The sequence below is a fragment of the Halichoerus grypus genome, chromosome 3 (assembly GCF_964656455.1).
Source record: "Halichoerus grypus chromosome 3, mHalGry1.hap1.1, whole genome shotgun sequence".
In the NCBI taxonomy this organism is placed as follows: domain Eukaryota; kingdom Metazoa; phylum Chordata; class Mammalia; order Carnivora; family Phocidae; genus Halichoerus; species Halichoerus grypus.
The window spans coordinates 68,003,136-68,015,531 of record NC_135714.1 but is presented as its reverse complement, the minus strand read 5'-3'; the positions used below and the strand labels follow the sequence as shown (position 1 = coordinate 68,015,531).

At 36.3% G+C, this 12,396-nt stretch overlaps 1 protein-coding gene across 4 annotated transcripts in view; it reads left to right on the top strand.

Moving 5' to 3' along the window:
* WDFY3 (WD repeat and FYVE domain containing 3) overlaps positions 1-12,396 on the top strand; it is a 274,441-nt gene that overhangs the window by 225,319 nt on the left and 36,726 nt on the right. For 3 of the 4 annotated variants that reach the window (XM_078068881.1, XM_078068879.1, XM_078068877.1), the window contains 6 exons: positions 2,123-2,176; positions 4,687-4,855; positions 7,289-7,452; positions 9,977-10,125; positions 11,226-11,346; positions 11,882-11,967. In XM_078068881.1, coding sequence (XP_077925007.1) covers positions 2,123-2,176; positions 4,687-4,855; positions 7,289-7,452; positions 9,977-10,125; positions 11,226-11,346; positions 11,882-11,967 — 743 coding nt within the window. The remainder of the gene's footprint in view (positions 1-2,122; positions 2,177-4,686; positions 4,856-7,288; positions 7,453-9,976; positions 10,126-11,225; positions 11,347-11,881; positions 11,968-12,396) is intronic. The other variant, XM_078068880.1, reaches the window with a different exon arrangement.

Genomic DNA, 12,396 nt, shown 5'->3' with positions numbered 1-12,396 from the left:
CCATAAAACAGCTATGCTAAATTGCACTGTAATTCTATATTTTAAGTGGTAATGTCAGTTGTAGATATTGTTAAGATGTGAGCCTCGGGTATGATGAAAATACAAAATGCAGTGGCTCTTAAGCAATGGTCTCATTATTCTGAATCCTACGGAAGGAGAATGAGATTCCATATTTTGCCATTAAAAAAAAAAATCACACTTAGATACAAAAACCAGGTTTTGATTTTGTGATCCCCTTATTTTCACAAATTTATTTTCATGGAATAATAATCTCAAACAAATTTATTGTTTGCAAATACTATTGGGGTGAAAACCCCACTATCTACCTTTTAATTTGGGGCTGCTTGGGACAGAGGGGTAATTGACTTACTTGAAGGTTCCTTTTCTAATGAAGGGAGTCTCCTGTGGCTGCCTCCACAGATATTTTTTATGTAATATATAGATGTCATAGGACTCAAAGAAACTAAGCAACTCATTCAGGAAATTCCATTGCCAGCATTATAGAAAATTTTGAAGAAAAAATGACTAGAGAATTATTTTCTAGAAATTCTGACTTTGAAAAGTTAAGATTTCTGTGTAAACATAATTACAATAATTAGTTATATAATTTTAAGTAAAAGAGAGCTATGATAATACTGAAATTATTGGTACAGCGTATTTCTTTACTATGGGTTGAATGCTGTGCCTTGGAATAAAATAAGAGCCTCAGTCAGTGGATCAGTGGTAAATATGTATTAAACCAGCACTGTACCGTATGTTGCAGAGAAGATAAGGAGTATGCATGTCAGACCCTGCCCACATTCTGGTTGGGGGTAAATAGTGGACATTAAAGTTGCATTTGACAATAGTAATGGGTCCATTTTGCTATATTGGTCTATCACACATCCAGCAATCTATCTTGGGGTTTTTTTTTTAATGAATTTCAGAGAAAGTTGCAGAATCAGTACCCTTCACTCCTTAACACTTCCACATGCATGTCATTAATTAGAGTTGAGTTTTTGTTTATAATTCTTTTTTTATTGACATAAATTTTACATACATTGAAATATACACATCCTAAGTGTACCATCGTGTGTTCACATATTTGTATTTTATACTCGTATAGCCAAAACCTGTACCAAGTTAGAGAACATAGATGTATATTATAAAGATTATTCTTCATCACAGGTATGTTTTTAAAAGTTTGCTTTTTAAAGAGAAACGTTTACTAAAACCATGTGAAGTATTTGAAAGTATGCCTAGTAGTCCAGTGTTTGTTTTGCTTAGGGAGAAAACATTTGTGAAATCATTTTGCTGATGCATGTTTACTGTGGGGAAAAGTACTAGATGTCGTCTCCAGCTAAAACTGAAAAGGAAGAAAAATTGGAAGTAGTATCATTGTCTGTATGTAGCTATCTGTGCATGTTTACGTAGGCCACACATGACAGCTCAACAGAAGCTGCCCTCTTGTTAACTGAGATTTTATTCTAAGAATAAAATTTGAAGCAACCACCTAATATTTTTTAAAGTACTTTTTACAAAAACTTTTGGTCTGGAGGCTGATGACCCAGCCGCCCTTGTGCTTTCAGCCTTTCTGGGGTTATCGCTATGCAAGTAATAAAGTAGGCATTGGGCTTTTATGGGAGGATGTTTTTTCACTAATAAGCACCCTTTGATTTCTGTGGTATGGGGTATTGGAGATCATGGTGTAAACCAGTTGCTCCTGTTACAAAACAGATGTAGGGATAAGCACAGTGAAAGGTAGGTGGAGGGTAACAGCTAGCATTAGATTCTGTTATCCAGTTTTCAGTTTTTTCCTTTCGAAGCCATATAGAGTTGCCTCTCAATCATCCGTGACACTGGCCACGTGGGCTGAAGTTTTGTGTGAGATTTTTAAGTTAGTCCTGTTCAATAGCCTTGAGAGTTCTAGTGTATTTTCTACTTTAAAACTACTTTTGGTAATTAGAAAAAAATAATTATAAGATGCTAAGTGATTATTTCAAACAACTTAGGATATCATAATAATTTTCTTTGAGTGTGTGCATCTTCCATATTTCATACAATCCTCACGAAAATTTTATTTTTGTGGTGTTCTTTATGTTGTTTTTTTCTGATGTATCTATACTTAATACCCTGTTTTCAGTCTGAGGTCCCAAGTAAACAGCCCGAGACACCTGATGATATCATTCCTCAAAAGGTAAAACACAAATTACCATAAGAGAATGCAAAATACTTGCAGTTTTCTTTGTTTTGTTTTTGGTTTTTTAGTGCATGGTAGGCTAGACTAACGTAAAAGGTTGACTTTCAATTTGTTCTTCCTCTAAGTTCCTTAGAGTTAAAAAGTCAGTGTCATCCGTGCTGAGAGATGTTCTAGTCTTGGCTTTGTTCTAATTAGCTTTCTAGGGCCTGTGTGCTGCTCACTAACAGGCTGAGTATTCACTGCTCTCACCGTAAAATGTATATTGCTTCACGTATAAACTAACAAGTTCTGACGCATGTTAGTAATGGGCAGCCTGACACCCTCAACTTTTTTCTTTTCATTTGCTCATTTAATTCTTCCAGATACTAAACTGTGTGTATCTTGAGAATGCAAGGAGTATCCTCTTTTAAAAATCATTTTTTCAATCAGAAGGAACAATGAAAACTAAGGTTATACATAGATCACTTTTTAAAATACAATTTTAACTTATTTTGTTTAAAAATTTACAATTGTTTTCTTTTTCCAGAAAGATTCAGTACGTAATTCAGTTAAGAAAAAAAAAAGGGAAAAAAAGGTAGTTCTTTAGAATGCAGAAATATACCTCAAAATATTTAGGGAAAAAAACATAGTTCCAAGTTGAGGTCAGTAACCAAGTAGATGTCTGACATCTATTAATTCATTGTCTTGCCCGTCACTAACTATGCTTTCATCATTTTAAAAATGAACAGTTTTGAGTTGAAGATAACTGTTACACCTAACATCGAAGAATTGGTATGGTACAAAGTTTACTACCTTTCCTTTCATTTAAAAAATACTGCAATATTCTTATTAGTTTGCTCATCAGATTGGTCCTTCCATCATTGTAGTATCATTTTACCTCATTTTAATACTTTCCTATGTTATATATTTCAATTTCTATTTATTGCATATCATTCCTCAATTAGCTTGCAGCTCTCTTGATTCCCTGACTCTGGACCTGAATTTAAAAGAAGGGTAGTATGACCTCAGTTAGGTAGCTTTTTATCTCAAAATAGGTTCAATATTTCAGTCTAAATATTCCAACCAATTGGACACTTGTTTTCCACTTGAGTTGGAAGTTATTTGTTTAAAAAGGTCTTGCTTGAAATAAGCATGATTTTGGATAATACATATTGACTACTTGAGTTGAAGAGTAGGCCAACAGAGTATTTTTAATTAGGTATTTTTATAAATGGGAAAGTGAAATAATGTTTAAAAAGTGAAGGGGGTTTTTTTAGTTTATTTATTTTAGAGAAAGAGAGAACATGTGTGTGAGCAGGGAGAGAGGCAGAGCAAAAGGGAGAGGGAGAGAATCTCAAGCAGACTCCCTGCTGAGCATGGAGCCCACCGCAGGACTCAATCTCTAGACCCATAAGATCATGACCTGAGCCCAAATCAAGAGTTGGATGCTCACCCAACTGAGCCTCCCAGACACCCCTAAAAAGGGGAGGTTTTAAAGCATATTTCAAACCCCATCTTTTTTTTAAATTGTTAATCCAAAGTCTGGGTCTAATTCTGATTAAGGAACCTGTATACATATTAAATTTTCCTTATGGTTTTACAGTTTTGAGGGCATTTTAGACCTTATTTTTTTCATTATGTTATGGTTTTAAGAAAAAAAAAAGTTTAGGTTAGCTAGAGACTGTATTTTTAGGATAAATATTAACTCTTAAAAAGAAATGCTCTTGTATCCTAGGCCAAAAATATCAAATCTTTTCTGATGTTTCTAGGTAATAAACTTCTTTAAGATGGACTTATATATGTTCTTAATATACTCATTTAGTTAATATATTTATGGAGCATATTATTTTACACAATAAACAACAAAGATGTTTTAGCAAATTGAAGATACCAGCTTGGAGGAGCAGGCCAAGCAGAGAGCGCCATCGGGCCTGAAGCTGGTTGATTCCATGTTGGGTTAGAACTCGTGGAAGGTTTGGGCCATTTCTGGAGTTTTAGTGAGAACTGGGAATGTGGGGAAGAACAGTGCAGTTCTGAGTCTTTACCTCTAAGCATTGGCACGGAGGATTCCAACTGAATGGATGGGCTTTAGGCCTGACTACTTACTTTATGCGGGGTGGAAGCAAAGTTCCAGGCTCCACACAAACCAGACATCCTCTTGCAACTTGATGCTCTCCAAAACTGGGTGTTCTCTTTACTGTTTAGGAAGGTTTTCTAATACATCAGTGAGGCCATGTCATACTAACATGAAAATGTTATTTGACTAGAGATGATTTATTTCTATTTCATGAAGAAAAACTGCTAATACTGTTTTTTTTATATGTATGTTTTAAAAATCAGTGCAATTTAAAAACAGAGAAACTTAACCCAAAAGTCTGTGGACTTACTGCGTATAAATGCAGTTTGTTAAAAATCCCTTTAAAAAGGTAACACATAAAGAAGTCTTGATACCATACCTTCCTCCGGGAAGCTTATATTTTAATTCTTTAAAATAATTATCTGAATCCTTTTCTTCCGTTATTTCTTAGAAACCAGCTCGATACAGAAGAGCCATAAGTTATGACAGTAAGGAGTACTACATGCGACTGGCCTCTGGCAACCCAGCCATTGTCCAAGACGCCATTGTAGAGAGTTCAGAAGGTGAAGCTGCTCAGCAGGAACCAGAGCATGGTGAAGACACTATTGCTAAAGTCAAAGGTCAGCCTTCCTCTTTGTTTGAAGTAAAAATCACTTTGGAGCATTTCTTGTATTTGAGTTTTTATGAAAATAGGAGCTACTGTAAAGTGTAGGGCCAACCATATGGATAAAAGTATCTATACATATTTTACAATCTCACTTTTTTTAAGATTGATTTCTGTATGAGAACTAAAGAGACTGGCTCGTTATTGCCTACAGATGGATAGAATGTGCCTTTTGGCTTGATAATGTTTTTATTGCATTTGGCAGGATTCTCAGTGACACCTGACATTTTAATCTAAGGCCCTGATAACTAAATAAATATTTTGTAAAATTAAAACAACAACTAAATGTGTTATTAGTGCATGTTAGACAACAGTTAAGAAATCATGGTCTTTCTTCCTATGAGCTAAGACAGATTATTCCACATCTGTGCTTTATGATCTTAGTAAAACATACATGAGATGATGAATTGGACTTCTTGATTCTGTACTTTTACATATGTGTGTGCCCTCTGCGCACTTCCTGCAGCTTCTCCATGATGCGGATCCTAACAAACCCCACCCAGCCTCGAAGACACTGGTCAAATATCAAATTATCGTTCTCTGAAACCTTTTCCCACTCTCCTGTCCACAGATAGCATTTGCTCATATCATAGCAATTTCAGTGATTTTTCACTGCTTTATGTTTTCTAAATTATAAGTTTCTCAGAGGCAGAGATCATTTTTCTTCTCACTTGATGTTTTGGCACATACCTAGCACAAAACGGGGATTCAGTCAGTATTGAAAAGTAAATCAATCTATTGTTTTTTAACTCTTTTAAGCCTCTGATTCACGATAAATTCAAAAGTCCTTGGCATATTCTATAAACAAAGCCTCAGAATGTAGATTAAGAACTTTAAATTAAAAATCAGTTTCAGATCCCATCGATTAAAAAATTGATAGTATATGATGTCAACATGTCAACAAAACACACCATCAAAAATTGTGATCCATTTCTCTTATTATTATAATTTTCCTCTTCTCTCTCATGGTGACTGTGACTTATTAAGCATTTCCTAATTGATCTAACATTTTATAGACTCCTTGAAACTTTTAGTAGTTGAGAGGGTTTATAGTCTTCTAATTTTCTTGACATTGTACCAGCAAAGTTACAGAAGTAGGTCCAATGCTGTTTCTTGAGTATAAGCTAAGGTATAATTCACAGAGTTAGATGACTTGTGTTTGGGTCATTAGCACTTCACTTGTCTTGGCCTCATTTTCCTAATCTCTGCTGACATAAACCCACAAATTGGTGTCACTACTATGCTATGCAAGGTGTTATGGTAGACATAGAATTAGATGTTTTGATTTATTAAAAATAATGCAACGGTAGGGGTGCCTGGCTGGCTCGTTTGGTAAACGTGACTCTTAATCCGGGGGTTGTGAGTTCAAGCCTCACATTAGGCATAGAGCTTACTTAAAAAAAGTGCAACTGGGAGCTTTTCCCCCTTATAGATATTCTCAGCAGGACTTGATCTCTCTTGCTTATTTATTATACTCTTTCATATGTGAAAAGAGCGTTCTTCTTAAGGCAAAGCAGAACCTCTGATAACTCATGCTCAAAGGATAAGATTCTATGACTTAACTCTTTTCCAGAATTCTTAGAGCAGCTATCATTGGTAGATGTAACGGGCCTTTTCTTGGAACAAGTAGAGAATATTAATTAAATATGGGGGTTAGAGTGTATTTTGAATGCTTCTCATACTTCGGCATCACATCAATTGATTTTGTCACCTCCTGTGATTATTCATAAAATTATCAAAATGTAGACAGTAGAATGTTTCCTTAACCTGCACGTTAAATGATCTGTCCCTGTATTTTAAAGAATTCTATTCTTTATGACATGATGATTTGATCACCTTCGTTCGTATATGAATGACCATACTGTTGCTTGTGACATAAGTCTTGAAATAGTCCTCAGGGGCCCTCTAAGTAGGGGGGGATCTCTTATAATCATATTTATAACTTTCTGTCTTTAATTTTGTTTCTGATAGTGGTTGATCATTTATTTATGGTATCCCCTTAATGACACCTGTCCATAAGCAGTACTGTCCTTACCATTAATTATGCTAAGCTCTGTTTATCATCATCTGACACTTATTTAGAATTTACTATTAAACACGATGCTAAGCACGAATAACTCATTAAGTCCTCCACAACCCCCTAAGATAAATAGTATTTTTGTCCCATTTTTATAGATGAGAAAACACGTTCAGAGAGGCAGATAATTGTCCAGGGTCACACAACTATTTAACTATAGAGCCTCTGTCATTAACCACTGCACTGTGCTGCCTCCCTGTACCTTCCAGAGTTATCTCAATTTGGAAATGTGTAGGAGGGACTGCGGGAGCCCAGACTGCTTCCAAGTGGGCCCTGCAAGGTCACATGGCTCTCGTGGTTGTGATCCTATAGGTCTGGTCAAGCCTCCTCTGAAACGGTCTCGGTCCGCACCTGACGGAGGAGATGAGGAGAGCCAGGAGCAGCTACAAGACCAGATTGCCGAAGGCAGCTCTATAGAGGAGGAAGAGAAAACGGATAATGCCACCCTCCTCCGCCTCCTGGAGGAAGGAGAAAAGGTACTGTGCTTCTAAAGCGTAAGGGTTGCATTGAAGTAACTCGTTTGCATTTTATAACACTAACTGATAGGCTATTTACCTGGTGGCAGAAGATAAATATTTTACCCTCTGTAATGAAATACTGTGAATAGTAAGCAACCATTTGGATTCAGTACTCTACATCTCTCCTTTTCAGGATTTTCTGACCTGTCTGAACACGCTAAACAGCCCAGAGTTTCATGAGATACAATATTAGCAGTTGATGTCTAGTTCACTCTATTACTGTAGCCTTTATTAGACCGTTCTTCTGGCCATCATTTTCTATTTCAAACCCATGCACACAATCCATTCATTCATCTGCCCTTGTACTAGTTTTCTACACCTCCATAGTTCCATTAACCATCTACGAGCAGTTTCAGCCCATCAGTACTGTCATCGTCAGGCTTGTATTTAAGCCCTGTTCTCCTTCACTCACAGAAGACTACCCTACCTTCCTGTTTCCCTGTGGACCTCCTACACCCTGCCAGCCTGCTCGGGCTCACTGCACTGGCTCCGCCTTAGAAGCCGAGGCCCCTGCAGCACTGTGTGCCCCGCAGTTCACTACATCCATAACGCTCTTTCTTTGCTTTGCTCACTGTATTTTCTGCCAAAATGCATTTCTCTCCATCACTCGCATAATCTCCATCCTAGGAACTCCCACTGGATACAGTCTCATTTCTCGAGCTCTCTTGAGTAAATAAAAGATAAATAAATGAAGGAATGAATTAATGTGTTGTATCACCATTTTAAAAGGATGTTCTTTTTGCCCCTCATATTGCGTCTTGATGTAACCCTTGAAATCTTACCCACTAAGATATAGTCAGAAATTAGGGATTAATTTCAAAAATTCTGTTGAATATACAGCTTAATTAATCTTGAATGAAAATATTTTAAAAAATCATATAATTATGGAGCGCCTGGGTGGCTCAGTTGTGACGCAGCTGCCTTCGGCTCAGGTCATGGTCCCAGGGTCCTGGGATCAAGCCCCGCATTGGGCTCCCTGCTCAGCAGGAAGCCTGCTTCTCCCTCTCCCATTCCCCCTGCTTGTGTTCCCTCTCTCGCTGTGTGTCTCTCTGTCAAATTAAATAAATAAATAAATAAATAAATAAATAAATAAATAAATAATAAATTAAAAATCATAATTATAGAAGGTCTATACATTAGGTCTGAAGGAAGCACAAGAGAGGCTTCTGGAGTCTTGGGAATGTTCTGAATGCTGGCTGCATCATATTTTTAGCATTTGAAAATTCCTCAAGCTATACACTTAGAAAAAACATTTTTGTGTTTGTATATTACACTACAGTGGGATGATTTCTTAAAATATCAGTGTTTTTCCTATAACATTCTGCATTTTTATTATTCCAGTAGTTCAGATGTGATGAAAATTGACTACAGTTGTGTATTTTGCTATTTTCTAATGCTGTCATTTTTTAAACTTTTAATCTCATGAGTACAGATTTTGCTCTAATTGCTTTAAATTTGAATAATGCAGGAAGTGTATTCAGACTGACATTTATTTGACATTTGTTTGGCTCTAGTTTAGTTGCTGATATTTTTTCCTTGACTCATGTTGAACTGAGCAAGCAAGAAATAATTTTTAGCAAGAAATAGTTTTTAAGGAAGAAAGAACTGAATCCTGCCTTTGGGAAAGAAAACAATACTTACATTGAAAGATTTAGCAACTCTTTCTTCCTATGAGGAAAATACAACTTCTGCCAGATTTGGCTTTTTACAAAGGCACAGCAGTCTGCCAGGCAAGCAGGACCCCAGGTGGGGAGCAAAGAGGGACAAATGCCGCAGTCCCCGTCCAGGAGCTGTTGTGGAAAAAGACGAAATTGAGCAGTGTGGAAGGGACGACAACCAACAGTTTCTTACACGCTTACGTACATTATCTCAGTAACTCTCACAACAAGCCGGTGTATATCTGAAAATCACAAACGACACACAGAGGCCCAGAAAAGTCAAGAAACTTGGCTAAATCTACAACTAAGTGACAGGATTGGGGATTCACTCAGTTTTGTTAGACTCAACAGACCTGTTTTCACTCTAGTCTCACCAAGGGCACAGTCCTAAGCTCCTTACGTATACTCTTCAATTCTCTTTTTTTTTTCCTGCCAAGTTTATTGTGTTTGTCCCCTTCCTTATCTAATGTGTTCATCACTTCTAGAACCTAGTACACATGTCCCTGGCACACAGCGAGTAACCTGAATAGTGGGAGAAGTGGGTTGGATGGGTAGGTGTATGGATGTGAGTAAAATGGTTGTCTCCTTTTACTGAACTCAACCACAAATCAGACGGCAGTTTTAGCTGATTCTTTTTTAACATGCTTAAACTCAGGTTTCATATGCTTAGCTCAGGGGATGCCATAGCAGTCTATACCTTGGTAAAACCCTGTTTGCCCATTAAATCCATATTTAAAAACATTTTGTTTCAGTTATCTCAAAAAAATTATCAGGGATTTTTTTTGGTTAACTTTATTAATGAACGTTTATGGTTTTCTTTATAGATTCAGCACATGTACCGCTGTGCTCGAGTCCAGGGCCTGGATACCAGTGAGGGGCTACTTCTTTTTGGTAAAGAGCATTTTTATGTGATTGATGGATTTACAATGACAGCAACCAGGGAAATAAGAGATATTGAAACCTTACCTCCAAAGTAAGTAAATGAATGAAGAGACACAAAGTACAGCTATATTGAGAACAGCAGTCTATGTACATAGTTCTGTTTTAATCCAAATATCGTGTTTGAAGTAATGTTATCTTTCAGTTTGTGTGTCATTAAATATTCACAAGGGTAATATGTTACTTCAAGGTAAGAAAACATTTGCCTTATTTATCAAAATGAAAATTAAATAAAATTTATTGTTATGCATTAGTAGCATCAGACACCAAGTTCCTTATATTATAATCTGTGTATTTATAAACTTATTCAGAATTTGCAAATTGTTGTTTTTAAATTTTAGTACAGACACAGTTGTAGAGAAAGTGCAGGTAAGGACACAATCCTCTAACAACTGGAAGAGTGTCCATGTCCTCTGAGTGCCCTCCCAACAGCGTGACTAAAGCACAGGCAGGAACTGAGTTTTATCTTCCTTTTCTTCTGCCAGTCCTGTGATGGGATGATAGTGGGGAACAGAAACCCAGAACACTGACAAGGGCAGAAGGAAGACAGAAAGCTTGAGGCTTAGGAAGTCAACATGCTCTTCTGTCTTTAACATTTTGAACACCTAACGCTGTCGGATATAGACCCGTCTCTGCGGTCCGTTCCTGGGAGAGGTTTCAAATACTTCCTGTCAGCAGCAGTCGGGGCCACGTTATGACGTCCATGGGCCCCCTGCTCCATATAAAAATATTAAAAATTATATTTTGTGACTGTGTTGCTTTAAAGATGAATATATTCATATTATACATTAAACCATTTTCTTCTACCAAAAAGTTCAATTTTTTTCTTCTGATTTTAAAAAAAATTAAAACATTTTCTCGGGCCCCTAAAAGCACTGTACCTGCTGTGCCTGGTAGATAAGTTGGCCCTGATAGTGGGATATTTTAAATCATATTCATCAAACAGCCTTCTTTGTTTACTAAGTAGCGGATACATTTTTCTATTAAACACATTTTTTTTTTTTTTTAGAACTCAGTATTTTGTTATATTGTTCCCTGCTCCTATTCATATGTTGAAAATAACACCCTTTGTTGAACAATGAATTTATCTCTTGCTGTTTTTTGTTTATCTTTTTTTCTCTTGGCTGCCTGTAGTATGCATGAGCCAATTATCCCTAGAGGAGCCAGGCAAGGCCCCAGTCAACTCAAGAGAACATGCAGCATTTTTGCGTATGAAGATATCAAGGAAGTACATAAAAGGAGGTATCTCCTGCAGGTGAGTTGATTTAGTAGTACTAAACACTCTGTCATCTTCCTTTTTTCAGAGGATACATTATTTTAAAACTCATACTTGCCATGACAACCCTTTATAGGATCCACACTGTCCCTTACAGTATTTCCTTAGATGATTTTATGATAGACAAACTCATGTCACGTGGGTGCACAACTCTGTATAATACTTCTCTCTTTTTTTTAAGCACAGCCTAAAACTTGGGTAATATCTTTATTGTCCATCTTCCCCTATAGCATCCAGATCAACATACTTGTCTTTTATATAAAAATTGCATCTTCACTATAATTTTCCAATTATCGTTTTATAATTATCTTGCCATTATTCTGTTAAAGATTTTAGAAACAAAACTTAAGAGCACATGGGCTCTGTTTATTTTGTAATTTAATCTGCTGGGAATTCGTGACTCTAAAAATGTTCTTTAAAAGTTAACTTCTTCAACATTGTAGATACTCATAGTGGAAAAGTTAATATATAACCTTGTTTGTGTTTTTCTTGTTTTTCTCTTTGATCATTTTAGCCTATTGCTGTGGAGGTTTTCTCTGGAGATGGACGGAATTACCTCCTTGCTTTTCAGAAAGGAATTAGAAATAAAGTCTATCAAAGGTATTGTTTATTAGGAGTACTTGATAATGCTATCAGGGGAGGGGATGGAAGTGAAACTAGTACCAGATAAGCTAGTTTTTTAAAGTCTAGGATCTTGAGATCAGTGAATTAATGTCTTTGAAGAAAATGTTGGTTTCATTTTTGCCAACCTCTTGAAACATGATTCTTCTAATTAGCTTTTAAAGTGATGCTATTCTGTTGTGAAATACCATTTATCTTTCTGGTGACTATAGTAGATGTCATCAAAAGCTACTTTTACCTTTGAGTCCTGTGTCATTAAATGTAAAAGAACGAGGGAACTGTAGCTTAAAAAAATAATACTTCAGGTTCAAAATAGGCTTCTTTCCTATTTACCAAAAAAGAAGACAATGCCATTCCTTGCATCGCATACATTGCATTGAATGCAGATGAATATTTAGTTGTTAATCA